The 24,572-nt window shown below is 60.4% G+C and overlaps 5 protein-coding genes across 12 annotated transcripts; 2 read left to right on the plus strand and 3 right to left on the minus strand.

Moving 5' to 3' along the window:
* Nucleotides 1–365: 365 nt before the first annotated feature.
* Nucleotides 366–3,711, minus strand: MRPL12 (mitochondrial ribosomal protein L12). Its single transcript, XM_014887560.2, has 4 exons — nucleotides 3,411–3,711; nucleotides 3,211–3,291; nucleotides 2,972–3,106; nucleotides 366–661 (listed from the first exon to the last, which is right to left on the minus strand). The coding sequence occupies exons 1-4, from the start codon at nucleotides 3,678–3,680 to the stop codon at nucleotides 545–547; spliced, it is 603 nt and encodes a 200-aa protein (XP_014743046.1). The 5' UTR covers nucleotides 3,681–3,711; the 3' UTR covers nucleotides 366–544.
* Nucleotides 3,712–4,298: 587 nt separating this feature from the next.
* On the minus strand, nucleotides 4,299–13,536 carry HGS (hepatocyte growth factor-regulated tyrosine kinase substrate). Of its 3 annotated transcripts, none has more exons than XM_014887529.2 (21): nucleotides 13,410–13,535; nucleotides 12,979–13,063; nucleotides 12,540–12,615; nucleotides 12,069–12,161; nucleotides 10,135–10,258; nucleotides 9,230–9,282; nucleotides 8,712–8,780; nucleotides 8,378–8,502; nucleotides 8,066–8,144; nucleotides 7,880–7,978; nucleotides 7,595–7,690; nucleotides 7,222–7,260; nucleotides 6,995–7,138; nucleotides 6,638–6,848; nucleotides 6,285–6,457; nucleotides 6,021–6,161; nucleotides 5,766–5,943; nucleotides 5,555–5,688; nucleotides 5,184–5,300; nucleotides 4,926–5,021; nucleotides 4,299–4,835 (listed from the first exon to the last, which is right to left on the minus strand). In XM_014887529.2, exons 1-21 carry the CDS (start codon nucleotides 13,444–13,446, stop codon nucleotides 4,731–4,733), a joined length of 2,274 nt encoding a protein of 757 aa, XP_014743015.2. In that variant the 5' UTR covers nucleotides 13,447–13,535; the 3' UTR covers nucleotides 4,299–4,730. The 3 variants fall into 3 exon arrangements, with proteins under 3 accessions (XP_014743015.2, XP_014743014.2, XP_088032819.1); XM_014887528.2 differs by having other exon boundaries at nucleotides 6,638–6,851; XM_088176693.1 differs by having other exon boundaries at nucleotides 7,880–8,144; nucleotides 13,410–13,536.
* Nucleotides 13,537–13,555: 19 nt separating this feature from the next.
* ARL16 (ARF like GTPase 16) lies at nucleotides 13,556–14,823 on the plus strand. The gene is made up of 5 exons (XM_088176704.1): nucleotides 13,556–13,655; nucleotides 13,801–13,856; nucleotides 13,949–14,062; nucleotides 14,255–14,370; nucleotides 14,480–14,823. The coding sequence occupies exons 1-5, from the start codon at nucleotides 13,571–13,573 to the stop codon at nucleotides 14,649–14,651; spliced, it is 543 nt and encodes a 180-aa protein (XP_088032830.1). The 5' UTR covers nucleotides 13,556–13,570; the 3' UTR covers nucleotides 14,652–14,823.
* A 428-nt stretch (nucleotides 14,824–15,251) lies between these two features.
* On the minus strand, nucleotides 15,252–22,237 carry TMC6 (transmembrane channel like 6). 6 transcript variants are annotated; one of them, XM_088176694.1, is made up of 21 exons: nucleotides 22,122–22,237; nucleotides 21,389–21,767; nucleotides 21,161–21,279; nucleotides 20,723–20,854; nucleotides 20,478–20,636; nucleotides 20,257–20,362; nucleotides 20,068–20,164; nucleotides 19,724–19,978; nucleotides 19,283–19,473; nucleotides 19,064–19,202; nucleotides 18,829–18,984; nucleotides 18,467–18,642; nucleotides 18,242–18,323; nucleotides 17,841–17,938; nucleotides 17,591–17,686; nucleotides 17,369–17,444; nucleotides 17,010–17,143; nucleotides 16,524–16,700; nucleotides 16,303–16,381; nucleotides 16,093–16,171; nucleotides 15,252–15,866 (listed from the first exon to the last, which is right to left on the minus strand). In XM_088176694.1, the coding sequence occupies exons 2-20, from the start codon at nucleotides 21,442–21,444 to the stop codon at nucleotides 16,100–16,102; spliced, it is 2,400 nt and encodes a 799-aa protein (XP_088032820.1). In that variant the 5' UTR covers nucleotides 21,445–21,767; nucleotides 22,122–22,237; the 3' UTR covers nucleotides 15,252–15,866; nucleotides 16,093–16,099. The 6 variants fall into 6 exon arrangements, with proteins under 6 accessions (XP_088032820.1, XP_088032821.1, XP_088032822.1 ...); XM_088176695.1 differs by having other exon boundaries at nucleotides 21,389–21,608; nucleotides 22,122–22,222; XM_088176696.1 differs by having other exon boundaries at nucleotides 21,389–21,479; nucleotides 21,608–22,168.
* An 80-nt stretch (nucleotides 22,238–22,317) lies between these two features.
* On the plus strand, nucleotides 22,318–24,501 carry SYNGR2 (synaptogyrin 2). The gene is made up of 4 exons (XM_014887548.2): nucleotides 22,318–22,473; nucleotides 22,617–22,854; nucleotides 23,127–23,266; nucleotides 23,364–24,501. Exons 1-4 carry the CDS (start codon nucleotides 22,369–22,371, stop codon nucleotides 23,559–23,561), a joined length of 681 nt encoding a protein of 226 aa, XP_014743034.2. The 5' UTR covers nucleotides 22,318–22,368; the 3' UTR covers nucleotides 23,562–24,501.
* The last annotated feature ends 71 nt before the right edge of the window (nucleotides 24,502–24,572 follow it).

The raw sequence follows: 24,572 nt of genomic DNA on the forward strand, positions 1-24,572 counted from the left end.
CAGTACCTGAAGGGAGCCTACAAGAAAGATGGAGAGATACTATTTACAAGAGCATGTAGTGACAGGACAAGGGGGAATGGCTTCAAACTCAGAGTAGGTTGAGTTTAGATAACAGGAAATTTTTGGCTGTGAGGGTGGTGAGGCCCTGGCACAGGCTGCTGTGAATAGAAGCTGTGGCTGCCCCATCCCTGGAAGTGTTCAAGGCCAGGCTGGACAGGGCTTGGAGCAACCTTGCCTGGTGAAATGTGTCCCTGGCCATAGCAAGGGGCTGGAAGAAGATGATCTTTCAAGGTCACTTCCACCCTAAACCATTCTGACTCCATGAAATGGAATTGGGATAATCGGCATTTGAGAAAGAGGAATCATTTTACAGTTTTTTTTTTGATATTTATAAGATAGAGTTCATGGCGATGGCAGGAAGTAGCAGCTCCACCAAACCACACAGCATTCCTGGGGAGCGTGCTCCCACTGTGCCACACGCACTCAGAAGGGTCCGGAGCCCGGCTTGGGCAGCAGCTGCAGCACCAGTCTCTCCATGGTGGGACTACTCCAGAACAACAGTCCCTCCTGCTGCCTCTAGCGCTGCTTTGATCTTCTCTGCTTCCTCCTTGGAGGCGTTCGCCTTGATCTCCTGCGGAAGGGACTCCACCAGCTTCTTTGCCTGCAAGAGGGACAAAGTACAAGTCTTGTAAACAGGCTTTCACTAACTGGATTATTGGATTTAGAGCCATGATCCTGACCTCTGCTTAAGCCAACCATGGAAACTCACTGACCAGCACAAACCCCGAGACTCGCACGGCAGCCAAACCTGACTGCAAGTGATGATACATCTGCTGGGAAACCTCTTCCTGCGATTCACTGCTCTTCAATTCTTCCACCTTGTGCACGGCGCTCCCAGATGTGCACCCCAGCCTGTACAGCTGTGGGTGCAGGCAGAGCCCCACGCAGTGACCTGCTGAGGCGCTGGGCTGGCTCTGCTCAGTGACAATGTTTTGGTTCACATTCTTGTACCAGCAGGAGGTGAGGCCAGTGCAGGGTTCGGACACAGCTGCACTGGCTAGAACAGAGCTCCAGCACAGACTGCTTAACAACACAGTATTTTGACCTTTTAGGGACTTTTAAAGCAAAATTACTGGAACTAAGCAGCACCGCAATACTTAAAGCAAGCTGAAAAACTGTTGGGCTGATTTAAAGAATTTACTGCAGTGCTGCTGTAGAGAGGAAGTGAGCCCAGGGGAACAAGCCCCTGCTGCTCTCACATGCAGCAGCTCTCGGCAACAGCACTGAAGGATTTAGCACCCACTGGACTGGCCACTGTGCTGGCAAAAAAATGCTTTCTTTGCTGGGGTTAGAAGGCACAGATGTGTGGGCAGTTGTCGGTGGGGCAGGAATGCCTTTGCTCACCAGGACAAGATTTGGACAGGAGCCTGTTCAGGCTCACTGCAATGAGGACAGGCAACACAACACAGGTTATTGATTTCTGAACTCTGCTCAGCAAGGTGTGACTCCATTCTAAAGCAGCCCTGGTCAAGAGAAGCAGCTACTCCTGGTGTTCAGTGGTAAGAAGAGCAGAGCCCGAGACAAGTGGGATGCATGCAGCAGCAGCCATAGGGCAGAGGCAGCATGCTCCCAGGGCTGGTGGTGACAGAGGGTAAGCATGTGCTGGGCAGCTCCCAATGAGCCTCCTCAGGTGCAGCCAGCCTCGGTCCAGTGTGCTGATCATGCACCTGTCTCATCATGCAGTTGTTGCCACAGGACTGATGTCTGGGTCTCAACAGTGCCCAAGGTAATCACTCTATGTGCTTCCCTCCATACTATCAGCAGCCCTAGAGGCCATGGGCAGATCCCTCTGCAAACCTTGTAAAAACCACCTTGACTGGATGGCAGTCAAATTGACAATAAAAGGGCTTTGGCTCCACTTCGAACACAACCTCTCTGCAGGTAGAACCTCCACAACTGTTTGTGTTGTGTGTGTGTGTTTCACTCAACATGCTGGGCTTGGGTACATCACACTTGAGTTTGCCTGCAATAAATGGAACCTAGGAACAGCTCATCCAGCAGGTGTCACATGCAAAGCCAAGCTCAGTTAGCATCAGCTCTCCAGTTAATTTTATCTGCTGATTGTGTCCATTACAGGATTTGGTATTTTCATGTTTGCTTGGGATTGATAATAGATGAACAACTTCCAGAAGAATCACACTGACAGTCAGGTAATTATCCCCATGGGACAGCCAAACCTGTACCTGTGCCACTGACTTTCTCTGCTGGCTTTGCAACGCAGCAATAAAAATGGTCAGAAGATTATCTTCAAACACTTCTGCTCTCCTGGGCTACAACAGGAGCAGACACTGCAATGCTCAACACTGCAGCTGGAATACTGGAAAGTGATATGAAAGCATCACTGTGAAGTGCAGCACATTACATGCTTCAGCAGTAGCAGCTTGATCACCCAACATGCTGAGCCCACTTCCCAGGTCAAGCCTGAGCTCAGACACTGCCCAGGGCTGGGGCCCATCTCTTCCAAGGAAAGCAGCAGCACCACCTATAAAATCAAGGGCCCTGAAAAGAGCTGGAAGCCTGTATTGCAGGAAGCGTGAATTAGAGAGGCTCATTTAACTTCAGAAATACATTGGCTTTGGGAAAGGCAAGCCAAACCCAGCTGTAGCAAGAGATGCTGGCTACTGCTGAGCTCTGCAAGAAAGCTCACAACAGCACTCGGGTTTGGAGAAGCTGAGGGTGGCCCAGACATCTCCGAGTCCTTTGCTCTGAGCCTCCTCCTTCTTTCCCCTGCTTCTGACAAGGATAAAGGCCAGACAAAGGTGCAACCAAATCCTGCTCCCCAAGTCTTTGCACTGAGATGCACACAGGCAGACTGTGCTTCTGAATGCACAAATGCCGGCTCCCTTTGAACAGAGCCGAGGCTGCTGGATCTGGGGGCAACAGAGCAGAGCCTGGGGCAGCACCGCCTCACCTGCACGAGGTTCACTCCCGGCACGAAATTCTTCACCTCCTTGATCAGCTTCACCTTGTCAGTGGCCTTCATCTCCGTCAGCCGGACGGTGAAATGAGTTTTCTCTTTCTTGAGCGGGACCACCTCCTCCTCCTCCTGGAAGCAGCCGGAGCGCGGTGAAGCCCCGCGGCCTCGCCCACCGGCCCCGCCCGGCCCCGCGCGTGCGGCCCCGCTCCCGCCCCTCCCGGAGCGCCCGGTACCTGCGGAGCTGCCTGCGCGGGCAGGTGGGAGGCGGCGGCCGCCGCGGGCATCACCGCCACGTCCGGGATCTTCAGCGTCTCCTGCGGGAAGAGCAGCGGCACCAGGACCGGTCAGGCGGCGCACGCGGCCGGGCCGGGACGAGCCGGGCCAGGCCGGGACGAGCCGGGCCGGGCCGGGCCGGGCCGCCCCCTGCACCCACCTTGAGCAGCGCGTTAAGATCGGCCACCTCCAGCAGCGTCAGCCCCGCGATGTCCTGCACCAGCTGCCGCACCTTGGGCGAGTACTCCTTGGCGGCCGTGTCCAGCGGCGCCCCGGCCAGCGCCTCCGAGCGCCGCGCGGGCCCGGTGCCGAGCGCCCGCAGCCCGGCGGGGAGCCCGCGGGGCGCGGGGAGCGGCGGGCGCGGAGGCAGCGGGAGCGGCGGCAGCGCGAGCAGCGCCCGGCGGGCGGCGGGCAGCGCGGCGGGCAGCATGGCGGCCCCAGGACACCGAGCGCTCCGCCCGCGCTCCCGGCGGGCCCCGCGCCGCGCTCGAGACCGGCCGGGAGCCAATCGGGACAGAGCGGCAGCGAAGCGGTGTGCGATGGGAGATGTAGGCAAAACAGAAAAGCAAATCAATCATAATAAATACATTACTGTTTATCATTCCTAAATGGGAGCAGAAAAAATTTCATGCCTGAAGGAACAGAAATTACTTCCTATCCGGAATGATTGGAAGGAGAATTGGTTATATTTCTACACTGTACACCACGGTTAGTGGTTGAATTGAAGCATAATGAGTGCAAATTAAAAGAAACAAAAATAAAGTCCGAAAGCCTTGTCATTTTTTGACTTTCCCTAATTGCAGTAATACATTCAAATCCTCCATAAAGCTTAATAATTTTTATGCATCTACAGCAGAAACATTCTAGACACTGTAGGAAGGAAATTTACGTGGCCAAAGCTCAATTTGAGCTGAAACTGTCCACAACTGCGGGGGAACCGGAGCTGCATCCCGGAGCTGCTGCCACCCCTCGGCTACCATTTGCCCGGTTCGCTGGCGGGATGCCCCGGCGGGCGCCGCGCCGCCCCGCACAGCACACGAGACCGCAGTTGGTTCCAACACTTTATTGTCACCGATAGCGCTCACAGGCCCGGCCAAGGGCCCCGGGCGCTGCAGGGAGCGGGGCTCAGCGGGGATGGGGCAAAGCTGGCACCGGGGACCGGGCGGGGCTGGAGAGCGGCGCCCTTGGGGCCTGCGCCTCAAGCCCCGCGGCAACGACAGGGGCAGGGCGAGCTCCCGCCCGGGTCCAGGGGCCACCACTGCCCAGGGCGGGAGGGTGAGCCAGGGGCTGCAGGGCACGGGGGGCTGCAGCCCTGCCCCTTGGTCCCCAAAGCCGGCAGCAGGAGCCTCTGGCCCCACCGTCCCTGGGGCCCGGGGCCGGGGGGCAGGATGAGTAGTCGAAGTACAGAGTGATTTCGGATGAAGAGTAGTGTTACACTGGACCCACGGGATCCTGAGAACCCTGTGCCCTGTGGCTGCCATCAGTCAAACGAGATGAGCTGGGCCTCTCCGCTGCCCGGGGGCTGCTGCCCGGGGGCAGGCGCTGCTGGGGGCTGCTGCTGGGGGGGCCCCCCAGCTGGAGCCACCTGGAGCAGAGGAAACACCTTTGTTAGCGTGTGGCTTCGTTAGCACACGTGCCCCGCTGGGTCCTGAGCCCCTGGGCTGGTGGCACTCACCTGTTGGTAGAGGGGCTGCTGCCCGGGCAGGTAGGACTGCTGGGCTGGCAGGCTGCTCAAAGCTGTGTCCTGGCCTGGCAGGGCAGACATGAGACCCTATGGGAACGAGGGGGTGGGTGTCAGAGGGGCTGGGGTACCTGCAGCACCCACAGGGCAGTGTGACTGCCCCCAGCCTCCACCAGACCTCCCCCAGAATGGCTCCATGGGCTGGAGCCCAGACATGCCTTGTTCCCTCAAGCCCAAGCAGGGAGCACTCACCTGCATGCTGTAGGGCTGGTAGCCCATGGAGACAGACTGGTTGCCCATGTAGCCCATGGTGCCCGACTGGGGTGCCTGGGAGATGGCTGGGATGCTCTGCGACTGTGAGGCTGCAGTCTGTGGGGAGAGGCTGGTGAGAGGTGGCACAGGCAGCAGTGGCTCACATCTCCAGACAAGGCCCTTGAGCCCAGAACTGGATCTAACTCCAGCCCACTTCCACAGCAAGAGCAGCAGATCTGGAGATCCTCTCCCTCTCCTCCATCCTCTCCCCTGCTCAGAGATCCCATTGCTGAGTTTGGGTACGTTGCCCAGCCCCGCAGAACCCCCCAGCCCTTGTCCCAGTTGGCCGCAGGCTGCGCTGCCTCACTTGCCTGGTAGCCCTGTGTGGGTGTGGGCTGGTAGGATGAATATGCAGGGGTGGTGGTGGGCACCGCTGGCCCCTGCTGAGGCCCCTGTGCACTGCTGGCACCCGGCTGGTACATGTAGGCATTCACCATGCTGGGATCTGTGTGGAGAGAGCAGAGGTTGGAGCAGCCACCTTGGGCTCACCCCTATCCCCAGAGGCTGAGCTGCCCAACGTACCAGTCCCAGTGACGGGCATGGCAGTGTACGGGCCAGTTCCCCCCTGTGCAGCCTGGTTCATGTACACGCTGTGCATGGGAGAGCCCTCCACAGAGCCAGCTGGGCTGAAGGTGCCAGGGAAGCTGGTGGGCCCAGAGGGCTGGTAGATCACCCCACTGGCTGCAGGCATGGCCTGGAGCTGGTGGGAGAAGGAAAGCCAGCTTAAAGCCACAGTCCCTGGAAGCTGGCAGGGGGAGCCTATCCCAGCAGCTGTACCTGGGCATAAGGCAGTGAGAAAGCTGGCATCTGAGCTCTCATCTGGATGGTCTGCTTCTGCTGCTCCAGGCGCAGCTGCCTCTCCTTCTCCTGCTCCTGCAGTCGCTGGATGGCCAGCTGACGCTGCATCTCCAGGTACTCCTGTGGAAACAGGGCTGCGGTGGCCACGATTCCACACAACCCCTCCTACCAGGGCAGCCATCCCTGCGCTGGGCCACAGTGCAGGCAGGCCTGGAACACCCTGGCCATGCTTCCCTGCCTCACCTGCTTCTTCTGCCTCATGATCTCCAGCTTCTGTGCCAGCTGGATCTGGCGCTGCCGCTCTGCCTCCTCTGCTGCACGGCGCAGCTTCTCCTGGTGCTCCTCCCGCAGCGCGTTCAGAGCCCCACGAGCATCCCGGATCTGGGCCAGCTTGTCCTGCAGACCTTCATAGTACACTGGGGAGGGAAGGGACAGCCTCAGGAACGTGGGGACAGAGCACCTGGACTGCCCCTGCACTCCACACCAGCTTCTCTCTAGTTAGACTGCGTCACAGGAATGCTGGACCCGGACACTGGGGAAGGCCTGGCTGCCGCCCACCCCACCCAGGGCCAGCAGCTCCCTCAGCTCCCACGCACGCCTGCGCTCGTCCAGCTGGTTGAGCAGCTCCAGCAGCTGCGGGTGCATGTTGTTGATGGACTGGAAGAGGGACAACACGGCAGAGTCGTTGGTGATGCTGCGGCCTCGCATGTGGTTGCTCTTCATGCGGTTGACGAACGTGGTGACTGCGTTCTGCAGCGCCTTCAGGAACTGCTCGTGGTTCTCCTCGGACTCACCGTTTTGGTACTGCTGCTGGAAGGAAGGAAGGAAGGATGGGGCAGCCAGTCAGCTGTGACCTCCCATGCCAAGAGCCAGCAGCCAGCCTACGGAGCCCAGGATTCGGGTGCTTCTTGCCCCTCGGTAGGTGTCAGATGCAGGCCCAGGCCCCCTCTTACCTCAACCACCCCAAGAGGAGCAGGGTGGGCTTCCCCAGGCTGCACAGTTGGCTCTGTCAGGGACAGGGGCGCTGACGGTGTGGGGCTCTTGCGAACCTCCTCCTGTTTCTTCTCCCAGTAGTTGCGGTTCAGGTACCGAGCCAGCTGCCAGGAAGAGAAGGAAGATGAGAACCACTGCCTTGCAGAAACAAGCCTGTGCTGCAGACTAGCAGGACCAGGATCCTTACCTCTGGGTCAATGTCCTCGGCCAAGGGAGCAGAGGAATTCTGGAAAGAGACAATTGGAGAAATATAGTTCAGCAAAACAAGAGATCCCCAGGTCCCACACAGATGTTCAGCTCAGACTGGCCACGTATGACCACAAGTGCTGAGCACCAGTGAGAGCCTCAAAGGGGACACAAGCTGGGAGGCAGTGGAGGCACCTAAGTCCTGGCTGAGAACACACCTTCTTACCCAAAACACAGTGAATGAGCAAGGGGTTGAAATGGAAAAATCTTTTCCCTCAGTATGGGGATTAAATTGGACACAATCAGGGCAGAGCTGGGCTCAGGAAGTGGTCTGTGCCCAGCCAGGTCATGTACAGGAGCTGCCATGGACGTACCACAGGCGGGGAGTAGAGTGTGCTGACCGGGGGAGCTGACGATGTGACAGGAGTGGGCTCGGCCTTAGGGTACATGGAGTAGGTTGTTTTCTGCCTCTGCAAAAGAGAAAAATGCCAACTCAGAGAGAGCCCAGACTTCTCCAAACCAACTACAAGACACTATGCCTGGCTCTGTTTCCACCCTCTCTTTCCACAGGCTTTGAGCCTTGCTCACACCAGGATATGCCCAGAGCATAGCTGGGCTGAAGAGCAAGAACCCCTCCCAGATCTCGGCAGCGAACAAACCATTCTCTCCTTCTCCTCAGCCTCTGACTGAGACAAGGCAATAGCCAGCTGGAGCTCCTCTTCCTCTTGTAGAGCTGTCTCATCACGCTTTGGAGGCAGCTGGAAGTGGAAAGATGAAGAGGTGGTCAATAATGGGATAAACACACAGGTCAGGATCACCAGATCATCTATGGGGCAGCCACTCACCTGGGACTGCTGAGAGAGGGGGCTGGTCAGGTACTCAGGGGGCAGTTCAGAGGTGGCAGCAGCTTTACCCTCAGTCTTCCTGTAATGACAGGAGACGATATGGACTGAATGCTCCCTTGCCCGCACCAGAGCCCAGCTCTGCACAATGTTCCAACGGCTAGCCCCACTCCCAGGAAGGAAGAGGGCCCAGCCCAGCCTGCACAGCCTGGGAAGCCCTCACTGTGCTCTGCAGGGAGCTAGTTCCACACCATGCTTCCCCCATCAAAGTCCCGGCTGTCACAGGCAAAGAAACCCACCACGAAGGGTACTGACTTGTTGAGATGCTCATAGCAGGGCTCACAGACTCTCACTTCCTTCTCAATCCCAAACTTGGGGATGGTGGAATACTTGGAGGAGCATTTTCCACAGAAGATCTGCCCACAGGCCCGGCAGTGGTGCTGTGAAGGAGAGGAGATGTGAGTGTGGTGGCAAGACATTCCTTCTCCTTTAGCCAACATCACCCAGACACTTCCGTCATTTCCCTGCCAGCAGCAGGAAACACGGTCTGTCCCCAGCACACTTCCACACAGCAAGTCCTGCAGGGAGCTCTGCAAGTCCCAAGGGCTGTGTGGGGCGGGGAGCCCGGAGGGGCACGAGCAGCACCCACCTTCCGTGTCACAACGCCAAACTGCACTCGGCACCTGTGGCACTCCTCTGCATCCACCCAGTCTGGAGCCTGCAGGGGCCAAGGGAAACTGTGTAAGGAGGGAGGAGTGCACTGGCACTGGGCCTTTCAGGAGCTCTGATGGCTACTGGGGCTCTCATGTCTCACAGGGGAGACTGGAGGCATTTGCAGCTCAACAGGAAATATTAATTCCTACAAGTTATCACCTCTCATGTTCCTTAGAGACTGTGCTGCTTTCCTAGTCAGTACAAGATTTGCTAGGAAAGTGCACAGCAATCACTTCAGCAATGCCCTGCTGTCACATCCAGCCTGCCAAGCTGCTACAAGGCCAGCGAGCAGGAGGAATGATGGGTCTGACTCCCTGTCCTGCTCAGCTCTCCCAGCAAGGTCTCCAAGCCTCACAAAACAGAGGGATGCCAGACCTGCAGGTTTAGCAGGAAGGGCATGGGAAAGCAAGTCTATCCCACAGTCCCAGCTGCTCCCCCCCCACCAGAGCTCACCCTCTCTGCAGCGAACATGGCATCACTCTCCTTGAACTCTGGGAAGACGTGACCTGCAGGAGAAATGGAGCCCTGTTGTGAGAGGAATCCTCTGGCACAGGGGGGCCATCTGCCTGCAAGCTCATGCTATAGGTGCCAGCTCAGCACCACGTCTTGTCTTGACCAGTACCTCCCTCTGACTCCCCTCAGCCCTGGTCTGAGGACAATCCCCAATTGTTTTCCTTACACACCCACAAAGGTCACAGGCCTCTGGATAAGGTTGATTATTTCTCAGTACTTTGAAGTGAGGGGGATAAAAAGCCCACTGGATGGGCAGGCAGGGCTGTTAGTTTCAGCCCTTGAAGGGCCAGAGTTTGACAGCACCAGCTCAGGATGGTGGACTGACCATCCAAGCTTGTGCCACTGTCTGCAGAGCTTGTGGTGCACAGAAGGAAGCAGAGGCAGCAGCATGTCCCTGCCCTTGAAGCACACTGCTGTCCTGGGACAGAAGGGAAAATGTCACACCAACACTGTGTGAGCAAGTGGGAATGCAGACTATCCTGGGAGCAGGAACAAAAGCCTGTAAGGAAGGAACTGCCCCACAGCAAATCCCTCCCAGAGGACATGACGACTCGCTGCCAGTCTCTCCAAGAACAGTTGCAGCTCCTGCTTTTCAGGTGTCCCTGCCAGCCCTGAGGCTGGGCTGGAGGCCCAGAGCAAGGCTGCCCTGGTTCTGGGACCACTGGATTGTCCCATGTCTGCAGAAGGATTTAGTCACCCTGAAGGATTAACTGGTTTTTGGGAACCAAGGAAGAGTGCACTGCTGCAAGTCCAGATTTTCTCACACCAGGCACAGAATTGCCAAGGCTTCTGCAGAGCAGAGCTGCTTCACCAGGTGTCCCCTCACCTGTGGCCACAGTCCTCACCTTCAACCTTCATTATCTGATAGGTGTCCTGCACCACCTTGTACTTGGGCTCGTTGCGGAAGGCGTGAGCCCAGGCCTGGATGAGGTATAGGATCTTACTGCGGACGCTGCTCTCCACTTGCCTCTGCACAGGAAGGGAGGAGAAAAAAACATCTGAGAACGCCCCTAAAACCCAAAGGATGGTGTGAATCCCCTGAAGAGAAGCCAGAAATACCACTCAGGAAAGAGAGACTTTAGAATACTTGGGAGAAGTAAGAGCTGTCAGAAACCTGCAGTGAAGACAATGCACAGCACAGACAACAAACCCCTCCAGTGCCCCACTGCCCCTTCCAGTACAAACAACAGAATGTCCTTGGAGCAGCACAGACCACCTGAACAGAGCTGTGGCCTTGATGCTTAGAGCAAATGCCTGGCAGCTCTGTCCAACCCCTCACCAGAGCCACCCATCCCACACTCAGAACACGGTGGGAGCCCCCGGCCAGTACAGCACAGCCCACCTCGCCTGCCCAATGACAGTGTGGAGGGGCCTGGAAAGTGTCAGCACCTCCACTCCAGGAGTACTCAAAGGCATCTCAGGATGTGACACAGTGAGGACAGCTGGGACAGCTGCCCTTTGCACGCAGGGGCAACTGCATCACACTTCAAGGAACTGGAGAAAAGTTGGCAAGCCTGTTGTGACCTCAGCCAGCCTCAGAGCCGCTGTCATCAGCTGCCCAAGTGATCACACCCACATGACTGGCTGTTCCAGAAATCCCCAGGAAGCACAGGAGCACTGTCAAGCTTTGATTTTAGCCAAGACCTCGGCCCACACAGCATCACTTACTGACAATTCCTGGAGCTCCAACTTCTAGAACATTTGGCAAAATCCTGCATTCCATACATGTTACAGCCCTGAACCTCATCAGAACTTGGACTGTTTTACCAGCATTGGGTGCTCACAAGCAGCAAAGTTCCAAGTGTGGGAGGAGAATGGGGCAGCTGTGAAACTCCTGAGGCAGGCAAGGACTGAGAGAACCACAAAATCCCTGGATCTGGTTCGATCTCCTCAGCCCTTGGAGCAGCTGTGCTACCATACCTGTCATGCTATGGCAGTGTTCCTGCCTCGGGAGAACTCTCCTGCATGGAGACTGAGTCAGCCCTAACAGGAATGTGACAGGAGAGACACCCTGCTTGCTGTGCGAGGTGACAGGACTCACACAGCTCGTCCTCCAAGGATCTGGGTCACCTGATAGTTTATTTCTGGTGGAAGACAGAAGCTGTAAGGAAGGAACAGTACGATGCTAATAAGCTCTTGTCTGGGCATTTCTGTTCTGAATTGGGAGCTGCAGACGGGAGCTCTCATTTCCACTTCACTAATGGAATTCCCCACTCCAAGGACACAAGAAGCTTCAGGAGGCACCAGACTGGTGATAGCTTGTAACAACAACTTGTCAGTGCCAGCAGCCACGGTCACATCCTGCAGAGCTCCGGAACAACTCCACGTGCCAATGAAACGGCTGTGACACAGAGGCAGCTCCAGCTGGTTTTTCCTTTGTTGCTTTACCTGCCTGTGTATCTCTCGTTGTGCCACGAGAGGGAATTCGCCTTGCCACTGCCCAGGTCCTTGGTACAGGTGCCAGGCCACCACCATCTGTTCTCCTTTGCTGTCCCAACCCAAGTGTTGCATCCAGGAGCATTTACCGTGGCATGGCCCAGGCCTCTGCAGCACATTCCTGCCATTTCACAGCACAAACCTCTGCTCTTCCCAGAAGCCCTCCTTCACTGCCTACACTCACCCTTTCACACCACACGATAGTTTGCTCTTTTCTGAAATGCATTTCCAGTTTCCCTTCTGCTCCTTACCCAAAGAGGACACAAGAGAGAACACATACACTTCTTCCTGCTGCTGCTGCTTTTCCATAGGAAAAAAATGCCAGTAAAATAAATTTATTTACCTTGAGTATTTCCTTCAGCTCTTCCATGGTCTGTTTATTGGCCACCTCATCATGGACTGTTTGGCCACAGTTTTTAACCACTGACTCCATGACCTGCAAGGGCCAAGATAACATCAGCCAACAGCTTCCTGCCTCCCCTGCACTTGTCCCAGCACACAGGCTGAACATGGGGCACTACTGAAGCAATGAGGTGTTGGGGCCATGTCAACCCACTCCCTACACTGGGAGCCAGCTGTCCTTCACTGCTGTGGGGGGCTGGGGGCCTTCTGCTTTTGGAAACCAACCCCGGGGAGAGCGGCTCAAGTCTCAGCTTTGCCTGTTCCAAAACCAAGGAGGAACTAAAGCATGAAGGTCCTGGCCTGATCACCCCAAATCCTCTGTGCCAGAGTCAGGAAGAGGCTGGCTCCACGCTTTGCAGCCTGAAGCAGGTAGTCAGAAGCCCCTGCTGTGCTCCCAGCCAGGTGCTGTTACCTCCAGCGCGTACAGGGCCACGTGGGGATTCTTGTCATTCACTTTCTTCTTGATGGCGTTGACAGCGTATTTCGCTCTGGGTAGGGGAGAAGAGGGGACATGTTCTCAAGGGAATCAAGGATCTGCAGGGACATCCCACCTGCTGCTGACATCCCACCAATCCTCACCCTGACACGGAGGGCACAGTTAGACATGGGGTACAGGATTCACTGAGTGAAACTGGGAAGGAAGAAGTGCATTCAAGTTTCAGTTTCCCTAAGGGTGTCAGGCCAGGGTAATCTGCAGCTCCCAGGACCTGGAAGCACGCCAGCACATCAAGTATGCTGTACAGCCCCTTGGATGCTCTCATGGAACGGTATATGATGCTCGAAGGGTCTCCTTCCTTGTGCAGACAGAAGAACTGTGCCCACAGAATGTCCAAAAGCCCAGGAGCACTTACTGGGTGTCTCCCTGACGGATCATGTCGCAGATCTGCAGGATGGATTCCCAATCTGTCTCGAGCAGGAGCTGGCTCGTGGCCTTATCTGCAGTGAACGAACCCACCAGGCCGCCGTGAGCCGCGCTGTGCCGCGGCTCCGCTCCGCCACCGGCGCGTCCCTGCGAGCGCTCCGGGCGTGGCGCTGCCCCGAGGCTCGGGGACAAACCCCCGATTTCACCGGAGAGCACCGACCCTCCCGCTTCAGGCACCCCCGGGCGCTCGGTAACCTCGGCCCCGCCGCTGCCGCTCCTCCCGGGCGCCACCGGGCTGCGGCATCGCGACCCGACCCGGCCCAACCGGGTCCGTGCTCTGGGCCCGCCTGCTCCCGGGGCCGAGCGCTGCGGACCCCGACCCGGTTCCCGTCCCGCCCGCCGAGGGAGCCGCGCCGGTACCGAGGAGCCGCTCGAAGGTGCCGCCGCCGCGCCCCATGGTGTCCGCCCGCCGCCGACCCGGCCCGTTCCGATCGCTCCGGCCCGGTCCGTCCCCCGCCCCGCCGCGGCACTTCCGCTTCCGGCTTCCGCCGGGCGGTGCCGCTTCCGGGGGCGGCTCCGCCATGGCCGCGGGGCGCTGCCCCCCCACGCTCCTGCTGCTGGGGGCGGCGGGCGGCGGCAAGAGCCTCCTGGTGCGGCGGCTGCGCCATATCCGTGCGGCACGGGGACACCGGGCCACCGGGGACATGGGGAGGGGAGGGTCGGGCCGGCGGGGGGCGGGCCGGGGGCCGGGTGGGCCGGGACCGCACCTCCGGCCCGTTCCCGGAGCCACCGTGTCCTTAACGCGAGACACAGCTGAGCGCTGAGGAGCCCGCGGAGCTGGGCGAGCCCCCGGCCACGCTGCCCACGGTAGGTACGGCCCGGTGGGGCCGAGGGGCTCCGGGGCACGGCCGTGGGGGCTCCGGGGCACGGCCGCAGCCAGCCGGGCGCCTGTCGCGCAGGTGGGCACCAACCTGACGGACCTGCGGCTGCCGCGGAAAGTGACCGTGCGGGAGCTGGGCGGCTGCATGGGCCCCATCTGGCCCAGCTACTACAGCGAGTGCAGCGCTCTCCTGGTGAGCAGCACCGGGAACCCCTCCCGGGGCCACGGACGCGGGGAGAGGGGCGGCCAGGGCTGAGGTCGGTCGGTCGGTCCCCTCGGGTTCGCTCCGTAGTGGGATTTCCTTCCTCCGTGCCCTGCTCTGGCCCAGCCCGGCCCCGGGTTGCTCTTAGCACACCCGCACCCCTCTTTCCCTTCTTCCCTCCAGTTCGTGGTGGATGCCTCCAACCCCACCCAGGTCTCCTCGTCCTGCATCCAGCTGCTCTCTGTGCTCTCTGCAGCGCCGCTCGCCTCTGTGCCCGTCCTGGTCCTCTTCAACAAGATGTGAGGAGGGTCACCCGGAGGGTGGGGGTGCCAGGGAGCAGCGGCTGTCCCCTGGGCAGGGCAGGAGAGCCATCGTGGCTGGCTGACACAGCTCCTCTCGCCATCGCAGTGACCTGCCCTGCTACATGTCCCTGGTGGAGATGAAATCACTGTTCCGCATGCAGGACATCGTGTCCTGTGCTACGCAGCCCATCACGATGCTGGAGACCAGCGCCCGCGATGGCACCGGCCTGGCCGAGGTCCTGCAGTGGCTTCGGACCACCCTCAAAGACCCCTGCTGACCCCAGCCCTGCCAGGTGCCCGTGGCAGCCCGAGACAATCCTGTCACAGAAGGAGGTGGCAAAGGAGCAGCTGCCCTACCTGGGGCTGGGAGCAGAGCCCAGGACAGTGCCGTGGGCTGTTGATGGACTGCATCCCTGTAGGACCTCACAGTAAAACTCCCACCAAATTGTCTAGGCTGGTGGCTGCCCTGTGGGGCTTTTGGGGAAGGGACAAGCAGAAGCCACAGAGGCCAGATCATGCTGGCACTGCCTGACATGTGCCACAGCACACCCTGCCCTGGGCCTGTAGCTGCTGTGGCACTGAGGCAGCAGTCACCCCAGGGCCTGGAGCTGCCAACAGCATGACGTGGAGAGGAGCGGCTCCTGGTGCTGGGGGCTGCAGCTATCGCACTCTGATGGTAGTGGGTGGCAGTGGCCTTTGCTCCAGCAGTGTGGGCTGAGCTGGGCTCTGCCCCAGGCAGCCCCACGGGAAAGCCGGTGGTGCCAAGGAGCCCGAACACACCCTGACACTGCTGCTGAGTCACCACCATGAACAGCACTGACACACCAGCCCTACCTGCCTGCTTCCAACCCAGCAGGTCCAGATACCAGCCAGAGCACTCCTGCACAGCAGAGCTTTAATGGGCCAGGTCAGCTTGAGCCCAGAGTCCCTGCCCAGCCCAGCACTCAGCATCATGGTGATTCTTCCAAGTCCGTCTCGCCAGCCAGTGCAGTGGGTGCAGGGCTGCTGGGGGTGGCCCAGTGACCTTGTCTGTGGGACTGGAGCTGGTCAGCTGCTCTCCTGGTGAGCCAGGTACTAGGCTGGAGCTGAGTCCATGCTTGCTGTCCCTAGGCACTGTGAAGGTGGTTGTGGAGAAAGTTCCCTGATTCCCAAAGGATTCTGAAAACAGCCCAGGGCACGCTAGCAGGACAGAGAGCTGAAGAGCTGTTCTCTGCAGGTAGTGAGCCTCCACAGAGCAGGGTTGTGCTGGTGAGGCAGTCCTGCATGGAGCTGTGCCCTGGGGTGTGACAGCAGTCCTGGTCCTGTACGTACTGCATCCCAGCAGCTCCTGCAACCCTGAGATACAGCATGCCACAGTGGGTTCTTGGCCACGGCAAGAGGGGAGGATCTTCCCCAGCACTCATGGTTCCTCAGCTTCCAGCGCTGTGTTGTGATGGACAGATTCAGTCCCAGCTGCAAGCAGAGTCTGTTCCATCCTGTTCCTTCCTGTAGAGCTAAGAGGACAGAGTCCCTAAAATCCCATAGGGGAGAGGGGGCTCTTAAGTGTCATCTCTCTCCAGGTCCTTGTCCCAGACCTGCCTCCATCCTCTTCCCTGTCCCCAGGCCTCAGTAACACCAAGGATCCTGCATCCCTGGGACAGGCAGAGGAGCACCTGTGCACATGGCTGAGCTGTGGGTGCCCTGGCAGCCCCTCCCCACTGCCCTTCATGCTGGCCTCACCTGGGATTCAGGAACGTCTGTGTCTCTGCTCATAAACAGAGTGAAGCTTCTGGATGAGAAATACCTTATCTTCCCCTTCCTGCAACATCAGAGAGTGTGCAGTGAGCACAGTGGGGTGGCTGAGTGTCAGTGCTGGGGCCAGAGCCCAGAGTGGCTGGGGCTGCAGCAGGCTGTGCAGCAGTGGGATGGGCACAGGCAGTGCTCACGCACGTTGGCAATCTGCTCCTGCAGCAGGCAGATGACCCTCTGGCGGCCTCTTACCACCTGGATGTTGAAGTAGATCACAGCTCTGCAATGACAGAGGATGGGATGGTGGCAGCCAGGCAGGAAGCTGAGGGGCACCTTGGCTCCCAGCCCCACTCAGGTCTGTGGCAGCAGCACCCTCAAAGTGAGGACCCGGGGTTCAGCCTTGGGCTCGGGTCCATACTCACATCAGGGCCACAGACATGAAGAACTGGAGGCAGGTGTTCTCCAACAGATGCTGGTAGACCCAGGCAAACCAGGTGATGTTGGGGTTGGACTTCTCCAGCACTAGCACCCACCTCCTCCCTGACTTGTACATGGTTTCCAGCCCCCGGAAGGGACCACAGGTTTCTGATGGCGGCACCCTGAGCAAACAGACCAACAGGGCATTCAGAGTGAGCAGCCCAGCAATTACTGGCTCCAGCCCAGGGCACAGCCCGTCTCAGATGTCCAGCCCCCCAGGGACCCAGCCTCACTGTCCCCAGCATCCCCAGGGAGTCCTTGTCCCTACCTCCTGCACCAGGAACAGCTGGAGGGAGTGAGCAGGGGCAGCAGCTGGGGGGCTCATCCCATGCCTGGGGATGCCAGGGACGGGGGCCATGGTCTCCCCAGCCCCTCCTTCTCCCAGCAGCCAGGGGTCCTGTGCCCTGAGCCGTGGCCTCGTGGGTACTCACGACCAGATGGTGTAGGAGAGGAAGGCAGCTGCACCCAGGAAGGAGGGGAAGCACAGCAGAGTGATGAACACGGTGCTCATGCGTGATGCTTGCCAGGGCTTGCTGGGGGACTGGCAGTTCTGCATCAGGCTGGTCTGTGGATAGGGACATGCATGGACACTGCTCCTGGAGAGCTGTCTGCACCCTGCTGTCCCCTCCCTCCCACTGGGAGCCGTGAGCTCGGGGATATCCTGTCCCCAGAAGCCCCCACTCAGTTCCACAAGGACGAGGCTGCTCCACGTGGCAGCACCGCTGCAGCAGAGGCTGATGGCAACAGGGCACAGCTCCATGGGGAGCTGCAGGGGGTGGGGGAATCACACCTTTTTGATATAGAACAGCAGCAGCAGCTTCAGCATCTGCACAGCTGGCAGGAGCGGGGAGAAGAGAATGCCCAGCCTGGGAGCAGGGGAAAGACAAGCTTGTCTGAGTCTGAGCCCCAGGGGAGACAGTGGTGGGCAGAGCTACAGCACCCACAGGACTCCTGGGGACTGCAGGGCATTTGCCAGCAGAGGAAGGAGTGACACCAGGCAGGAACCTCTCACCAGGTCAGGGTCTGCCCATAGATCAGCTCCAGCACGTTTCGGGCAATATCAAACTCTGGCCTCTGCTTTGTCTTCAGCCTCTTCTCCAGGATTAGCCTGGGTAGAAGTGGAACTCTGCTCCCACACTGCCTGGGGGGACTTCACACCCCACCTTCCCCCTCTGATGGCACAGAGCCTGGGTGCACCAGACAGCTGGGGCCATGCAGGGATGCCACCACACTGTGGAGGGACATGTCTTGGGGTACATTACCTCCAGATCAGCTCCCCAAAGAGTGTATCCAGCAAGGTGAATATGAAATCCATCACCATGAATCGATACAGGTCCTGCCCCACACACGTCTCCCAGCACTGGGGAGACAATCAAGTGTGGCATAGAATGGTTTGGGTTGGAAGGAACCCTAAAGCTCATCTCTTTCCCCACCCTGCCATGGGCAGACACCCTTCCACTAGACCATGTTGCTCTGAGTCCTGTCCAACCTGGCCTTCAACAGTTCCAGGGATGGAGCACCCACAGCTTCTCTGGGAAGCTATGTCAGAGTCTCACCACCCTCACAGGGAAGAATTTCTTCCTGATATCTAATGGAGAAGATGCCACCAACACAACCCCATGCTCAGCCCAGCCCTCCATGGCCCTGAGGCAGTGGTGCTGACCTCCTCTGTTGAGCAGATAACGCTCCGGCTGAGCCACTGGTAGCACAGCAGGATGAGAACCATCGACTTCAGGATGAGGTTCCTGGAGAGCAGGAGCAGTGCCAGAAGTCCCTGAGCCCAGGGGATGGAGGGGCTGAGCCCCACAGATGGGGTGCCTGGCCCCAAAGCCTCCCTGCCTGCCACAGGTGCGGAATGCTCCCTCCACCACAGCCCCAGCCAGCCCACCTGACGATTGCCACGTAGACCTGTGTCACTGGGGAGTCCTGCTTCTCCCACATGGCCAGCAGGTTGTACAGGTGGGGCATCAAGGCATTGAGGAGGGACACCACAAGGGGCAGGACCAGCAGAATGGCTTCTTGCTGCCATCTGCTACTGCCCTGTGCTTGTTGATCCTGCCGAACCTGGTGGGCAGGTACTGGGGTGAGCACACAGCTGTTGGCAGCCAGGTGCAGAGTCCTTTGGGAGAGCAGCAAATGCCCAGCCCAGGAGCAGAGCTGCAGTGTGGCTGTCCCTGCCTCTCTCCCCAGTATCCCAGCCCTGTCCCTCCAGCCCCAGGACAGGGGATCCCAGATGAGAGGTGTACTCACCATGTGCATGTGCTCTGAGAAGTAGTGTAGAGCCAGCACACAGCCTGACACCGAGCCCAGAGCCAGGACCCAGGCCAGCAGCATCACCAGGCAGTGCCTCAGGCACTGGCAGCGGCTCTGGGAGCGGGAGCGGGAGCGCTGCTCCACCAGCAGCTCCTGGAAGAGAGCAGCAGTGATGGACAAAGCAAAGCGCAACGTTGGCGTCTGGGCTGTTTTGCATGGCCCAGGTACCCACCTTCAGCTGGGTGCAGATGTTCTCGCACTGCAGCTTCACCGAGCGCCTCTGCATCACCTTGAAGTCCCAGGCACAGAAGACTTTGATGGCCAAGACCCCTGTGGAGCTTCCCACGCTCTCCCGAAAAGAGCGGGACACACTGCAGCGAGGTGAAGGGCATCAGGGACTGGGGCTGGGTGAAAGGGAAGGCTGGCAGTGCCACACGTGCTGCTGACCCACCTGTACACCAGCAGGATGCAGGTGCCAAGGAAGGAGACCCCAACACTGTACAGGTAGGCCAGTGGCAAGTTGTAGGGGAGTGAAGGGGCTGCGAGGGGGCACTCGCTGCCCTGAGGACTGGAGGTGCAGGGGTCATTTAGGGTGACGTTGCTGTAGTAGCCGTAGTACAGCAGTGAGTGTGTGAAGTAGCCCTGCAGGAAAGCACACGATGGCCCCACGGTGATCTCGGCAGTGCTCGCAGCTTCCTGCTTAGCTTGGCACCTCTGTGCCAGCCTCAGGGACACAGAGCCTTGGGCTGGGGCAGCACCACCTTGTGCACCCACAGCACCGGTGGCCCTGGAGCCCAGGAGAGCAAAAACTGGGGTACAGTTACAGTGGGGAAGTGGGGCTGCCCCCAGGCTTGGTGCAGCCCCTGACCTGGGGTGCCTGGGCCATGCTTACCGCTCCTGTGAGGAGCTCGAGGCCAGTGAAGGGCTGGGGGCTCGCTGGTGCAGAGGGGTACACAGCCTGCACGACCACCACGAAGGCCAGGAGGATGAGGAATGAAAAGAAGTTCAACATAAGGAGTGTCTTGAGGAAGAGGAAGTAGGAGAGGACACTGGAGCCAAAGCGGCCACCAATCTGCTTCAGGGCATAGTGCCAGGGCTGTGCAGTGCGGAGCAGGGACAGGAGCCTGTACCAGAGACCTCGGCAGCCCTGCAGAGAGGAAAACGGGGAGAGCAGTGGGGCTGGAGCCTGCACTGGAGCCCTCACAGCCTCTGTGCAGACCTGTGCCCCTGACTTACGAGGACGACGCAGACCTTGGGCCAAGCACAGGGTGAGCAGGGGGCCCAGTGACGGGCACGCTGCCCCAGGGGGCCCCTCTGCCCGCTCAGCTGCCGCCTGCCCAGAAGAGAGGGGTGTCAGAGGGTACCACAGGGACAGCTCCGGCTGCGGGTGTCCCGCCGAGCTGGCGCTGACGGAAGGGCTCCTACCGGAGGATGCGTTTCTCCGCCAGGCTGAGGGGCATGGTGAGCAGCATGTGGCTGCACTGGCTGGGTGAGAGGCTCAGCAGCTCCTTCACCAGCAGGCGCCGCTTCTCTGGGGCACAAGGGGCTCAGTGAGACACGGCCGGCCGGGTCACGGCATGCCTGTCCCTAACCCAGCGTGGGGACCGTGGCCAGCACTGCCTTCCCACAGTCTGGGGGCCCCTCACCTTCCAGCGTGGCGCTGGCAGGGTCAGTGTCCAGGTTGTAGTGGCGCAGGCTGGGCCGTGCCGCGCGGCAGAGCTGCTGCAGGGCTGGGCGGCTGCTGCGGCGCCGCAGCCGCGCCGTGCGGTTGCAGTACTGGGAGATGATGGCCCCGAGGCTCCGTCCTGCGGATCAGAGCAGGGCTTGGGCAGGAGAGCTCTCCAAGGGGCTCTGGGACCTGGGGAAGGGTGGGAACGTGGGTGGCACCTACCGATGGTGCGGCTGGGCATGTTGGCCAAGATCTGCAGGGAGGCAGAGGAGTAGCTGGGGTGCTCCTCACCTTGCCCGGGCTCTGCCCAGGCCACCGCACAGGCATCTCGAGTAGCCAAGGAATCTGGGGACTCTGGGAGGGGGAAGGCAGGATGCAGAGAGCCCATGGCTCATCTCTGTGTCCCTGCAGCTCTGCTCCAGCACAGAGGCTAGGTGCGTGCTCTTCCCAGAATACTCCCTTCTCCAGGGACACTTTCTGTGTCCCCAAGATCTGCTCTGCCCTAGATTGCCCTGCTCTGCACTGGCCAAGGCATCAGCAGGCTCCCACGAATGCTTTGGCCACAGCACTGACACGTGACACAGCTGGCCCAAGCAGAAGCACGGCCTTGGGCACACACACTGTCCCCAGCCTGCCCCAGCTGAGGCTGCAGTGCTTTACCTCTGCTCCTCTCCTGCAACTCCAGCTCCAGACCTGCCTCGATCAAGCTGCTCTGCTCCAGGATGAGCTGGTGGAATGAGGTGTGCAGGGCTCTCTCGTTGTCCGGACTGAGCTCCTGGCTGCAGGAACACAGGGACAGGGTGGCACGGACAGCCGGTGCCTGCAGGGAGCCCCTGGGATGCAGGTCCCAGAGCACGGCAGGGCAGCGGTGGGGGGTGTCACACTCACCCATCGCTCTCGGTGCCCTCGGGGACGTAAAGAGTGATGGAGGGCGGCTGGGACATGCTGCAAGCCCGAGCGGGTCCCTCCTACACGGGCCCTGCCCTAGTGAGCAGACGGCTCCCTCGGTTTCCGCGGCTCCCAAGCGCTGCGGGGCGGGGATGGAGTCGGAGCCGCTGCTGCGGGGTCGGAGGCAGGCGGAGTCCGCGGGACTAAACTGAGACTAACCCTGGGTCCAGCCCAAGCGGGCGTCAGGAAGGAAGAGACGGCGGATGGGGCGGTGCCGCCGTCGAGCGGGTTCCGCCCGCTGTCCCGGGACCCCGCGGGTCAGGCTCGAAGGCTCCGAGCACCGGTACCGGAGCTCAGCTCGGGAAGGGCCGGACTGGTCCTAAGAGGGCACATGGGAGGACAGATCCCCGTGCCGCCCACCGTGTTCCTCGCCCAGCGCTGTCTCCTTCCTCCCCTGCTCTCCCTCCTCCACCGCCCTCGGGCTCCGCAGCCGCCCCGGGGCGGGCTAGGGCTGCTCGGGGCTGGTGGCCACCCTGGGGGTCCCCGTCAGGCTCCTCTCCAGCCGACACCGGGAACCGATGGAAGGTTCTCCGGCGCTCCCGCCGCCCACTGTCCGAATCCGCATCCACCCTACCGAGCCCTGTCCGTCCCGTCCCTCTTACCACCACCCGGTACCGGCTGGGGGCGGCGGGAGCACCCCCAGAACCCCCCGTTTCCCCTCGGCTGCACTCACCGGGGCCCGTCGGCGGCCGAGGCGTGGGGCCGGCGCTCCCCGTCCCCCGTTACACCGGGGCGGAAGGAGGGACGGAGCACCGGGCGGGGACACCGGGACACGGTGCGGGACCAGGGCGGCGCTCTGTGTCCGGGCGGGGGAGCCCCTGTCCCGCCGGACCGAGCCCTCTCGCCCCGCCCCGGCGCTCCCGGGCCGCAGGGGCCGGCCCTCCCGGGGCGGTGCCGTGCAGGATCGGCGGCGGAAGGCAATGGAAGGCGGCGGAGGCGCCTACGGGGCGGCCAAGGCCGGCGGTGCCTTCGACCTGGTCCGCTTCATACAGCAGCCGCAGGTGCTGGCGCGGATCGTGAGCGCGGTGAGTGGGCGCGGGGCGGGACAGCCTCACCGGAACGGCCCCGCCGCCCTGCCCGGTGCTCCTCTCTCGCCGGGACGGGCGAGCCTCCGAAGGGCTCCCCCCGGCCTCGGTGCCGCCCACCGGACATCGGCTCCGCCCCGCAGGTCTTCGCTCTGATCGTGTTCGCCTGCCTGGTCGGGGATGGCTACATGAGCCTGCCCGAGAACCCCGAGCTCTTCTGCGTCTTCAACCACAACGAGGACGCCTGTCGCTACGGCATCGGCATCGGCATCCTCGCCTTCCTCGCCTGCATCTTCTTCTTCATGGTGGACGTCTATTTCCCCCAGATCAGCAACACTACCGACCGCAAGTACCTGGTCCTGGCAGACCTCGGCTTCTCAGGTACGAGGGGCGCGGGGAGGGCTGTGCCCGTCGCCACAATGGCCGCCTTGTCCCGTGACGTGGCTGCCAGTGCCTGGCGAAGGGAGTCGCTCCCGTCTGGCGTTCTGCCCGCGGGCCACGCGCTGCTGCTGCTGCTGCTGCTGAGTGCCCCAGGAGTGGCTGCCCCTGGCCGGGTGCCTGTGCCAGCCTGCACGGGCGAGCAGGGTCTGGCCCCGGGACTGCCCAGCAGCAGCAGGACCAGCCCTGGCCCCTCATGCTACTTCCCCCCACAGGTCTCTGGACTTTTCTGTGGTTCATCGGCTTCTGTTTCCTGACCAACCAGTGGTCCTGGACACGGACCGAGGATGTGTACATCGGAGCAGATTCTGCCCGTGCTGCCATCACCTTCAGCTTCTTCTCCATCTTCTCCTGGGTGAGTGAACCACTCTGCCCCACTTGGGAGGAGCGCAAAGCCCCTGCACTCCATAGCCTGGAATGGCCTTAATCCTGTTGCCCCCTTCTCTCTGCAGGGTCTCCTGCTCACCTTCGCTTACAAGAGGTACAAAATGGGGGTGGAGGACTTTGCTCAAAGTTATGCCGACCCCAGCCCGGGAGTTTCGACTCCCTACTCAAGCTATCCCAACATCAGCCACGAGAGCTACCAGCAGCCGCCCTTCACGCAGACAGCCGAGGCCCCGGAGGGTTATCAGCCACCACCAGTGTACTAAGCCCTGGCTGGCACCCGCGGCACGGCTGTACCAGTGCAATTCCTTCCGCGGGGTGGGAGGGAGGGGTCTGAGACTTGGAGGGGACAGTGGGGCGGGAGGGTGATGGCTGCTTTGTTTTAAGGTGACTGGGCCTTTTCATGGGGTGCAGGAGGGGCTTCTGCCTGGTCCCGGAGCTGAGATTCTCCCTGGAGGGTCCAGAGCCCAGTGTGCACTGTGTGATTCGGCACACGATGATGTGCAGCTGCTGGGTGAGCGCTGCAGCTGCAGGAGGTTGGGTGTGTGGGTGGCCCTGGCAGGTATGACCCTCTGCTTTTGCTGCAGTGCCTTGGTGGTGGGGTGCAGTTCCCATCCCCTGACCCTGGCCAGGCTCTGCCCCTGTGACTGTTGCCCTGCCCCATCCTGTCTCCAGTGCCTTTCAGCCCTGCTGGCTGCATTCCCCAAGTGCCATCTCTCACTGCCATAGCACAGCCCGGCCCAGCTCTGCCTGTGCCGGCTCTGTGCCTTCCCCCAGTGGCTGCTTCTGGGTGAGCTGTTGCCAAAGCCCCTCTTACCTTGTCTCTAATGCCATGCTGTGCCTTCCCCCAGCCTGCACTAAAGCAGCTGGTGCTTGGATGATGTGGTTTGGGGTCTGTGGGAGCAGAGAGCACTGAGATCCCTCAGCAGAGCCATGGCTGAGGATAGTCCTGGAGCACTTTCTTTCCCTTGTGTGCCTGCCCAAGTGCTGCCTCTGCTGCTGCAAGGCTGAGCTCCTGCACCCTGCCCATGGCTCCCACCTGCACTCCAGCCCCACCAGGAGCCTGTGGGCCGTTGTCTCAGGTTGTGTTTGCTGCTGTGCTGTGGTAAAGCTGTTCCCAGCAGCCGTGTGGGCCACCACTGCTGGAGCCAGTGTTCAAGTAGTTGTTATTGTAGGGTTGGAATAAACTTTTTCACCAAGCCACCATGTGAGCCACCACGTGCTTTTTGTCTCAGGGGAAGCAGAAAAGGCTCCAGCCTTCTGCCCTGCAAGGGCTG

This window comes from Sturnus vulgaris, chromosome 20 (genome assembly GCF_052056855.1).
Source record: "Sturnus vulgaris isolate bStuVul1 chromosome 20, bStuVul1.hap1, whole genome shotgun sequence".
NCBI lineage: Eukaryota > Metazoa > Chordata > Aves > Passeriformes > Sturnidae > Sturnus > Sturnus vulgaris.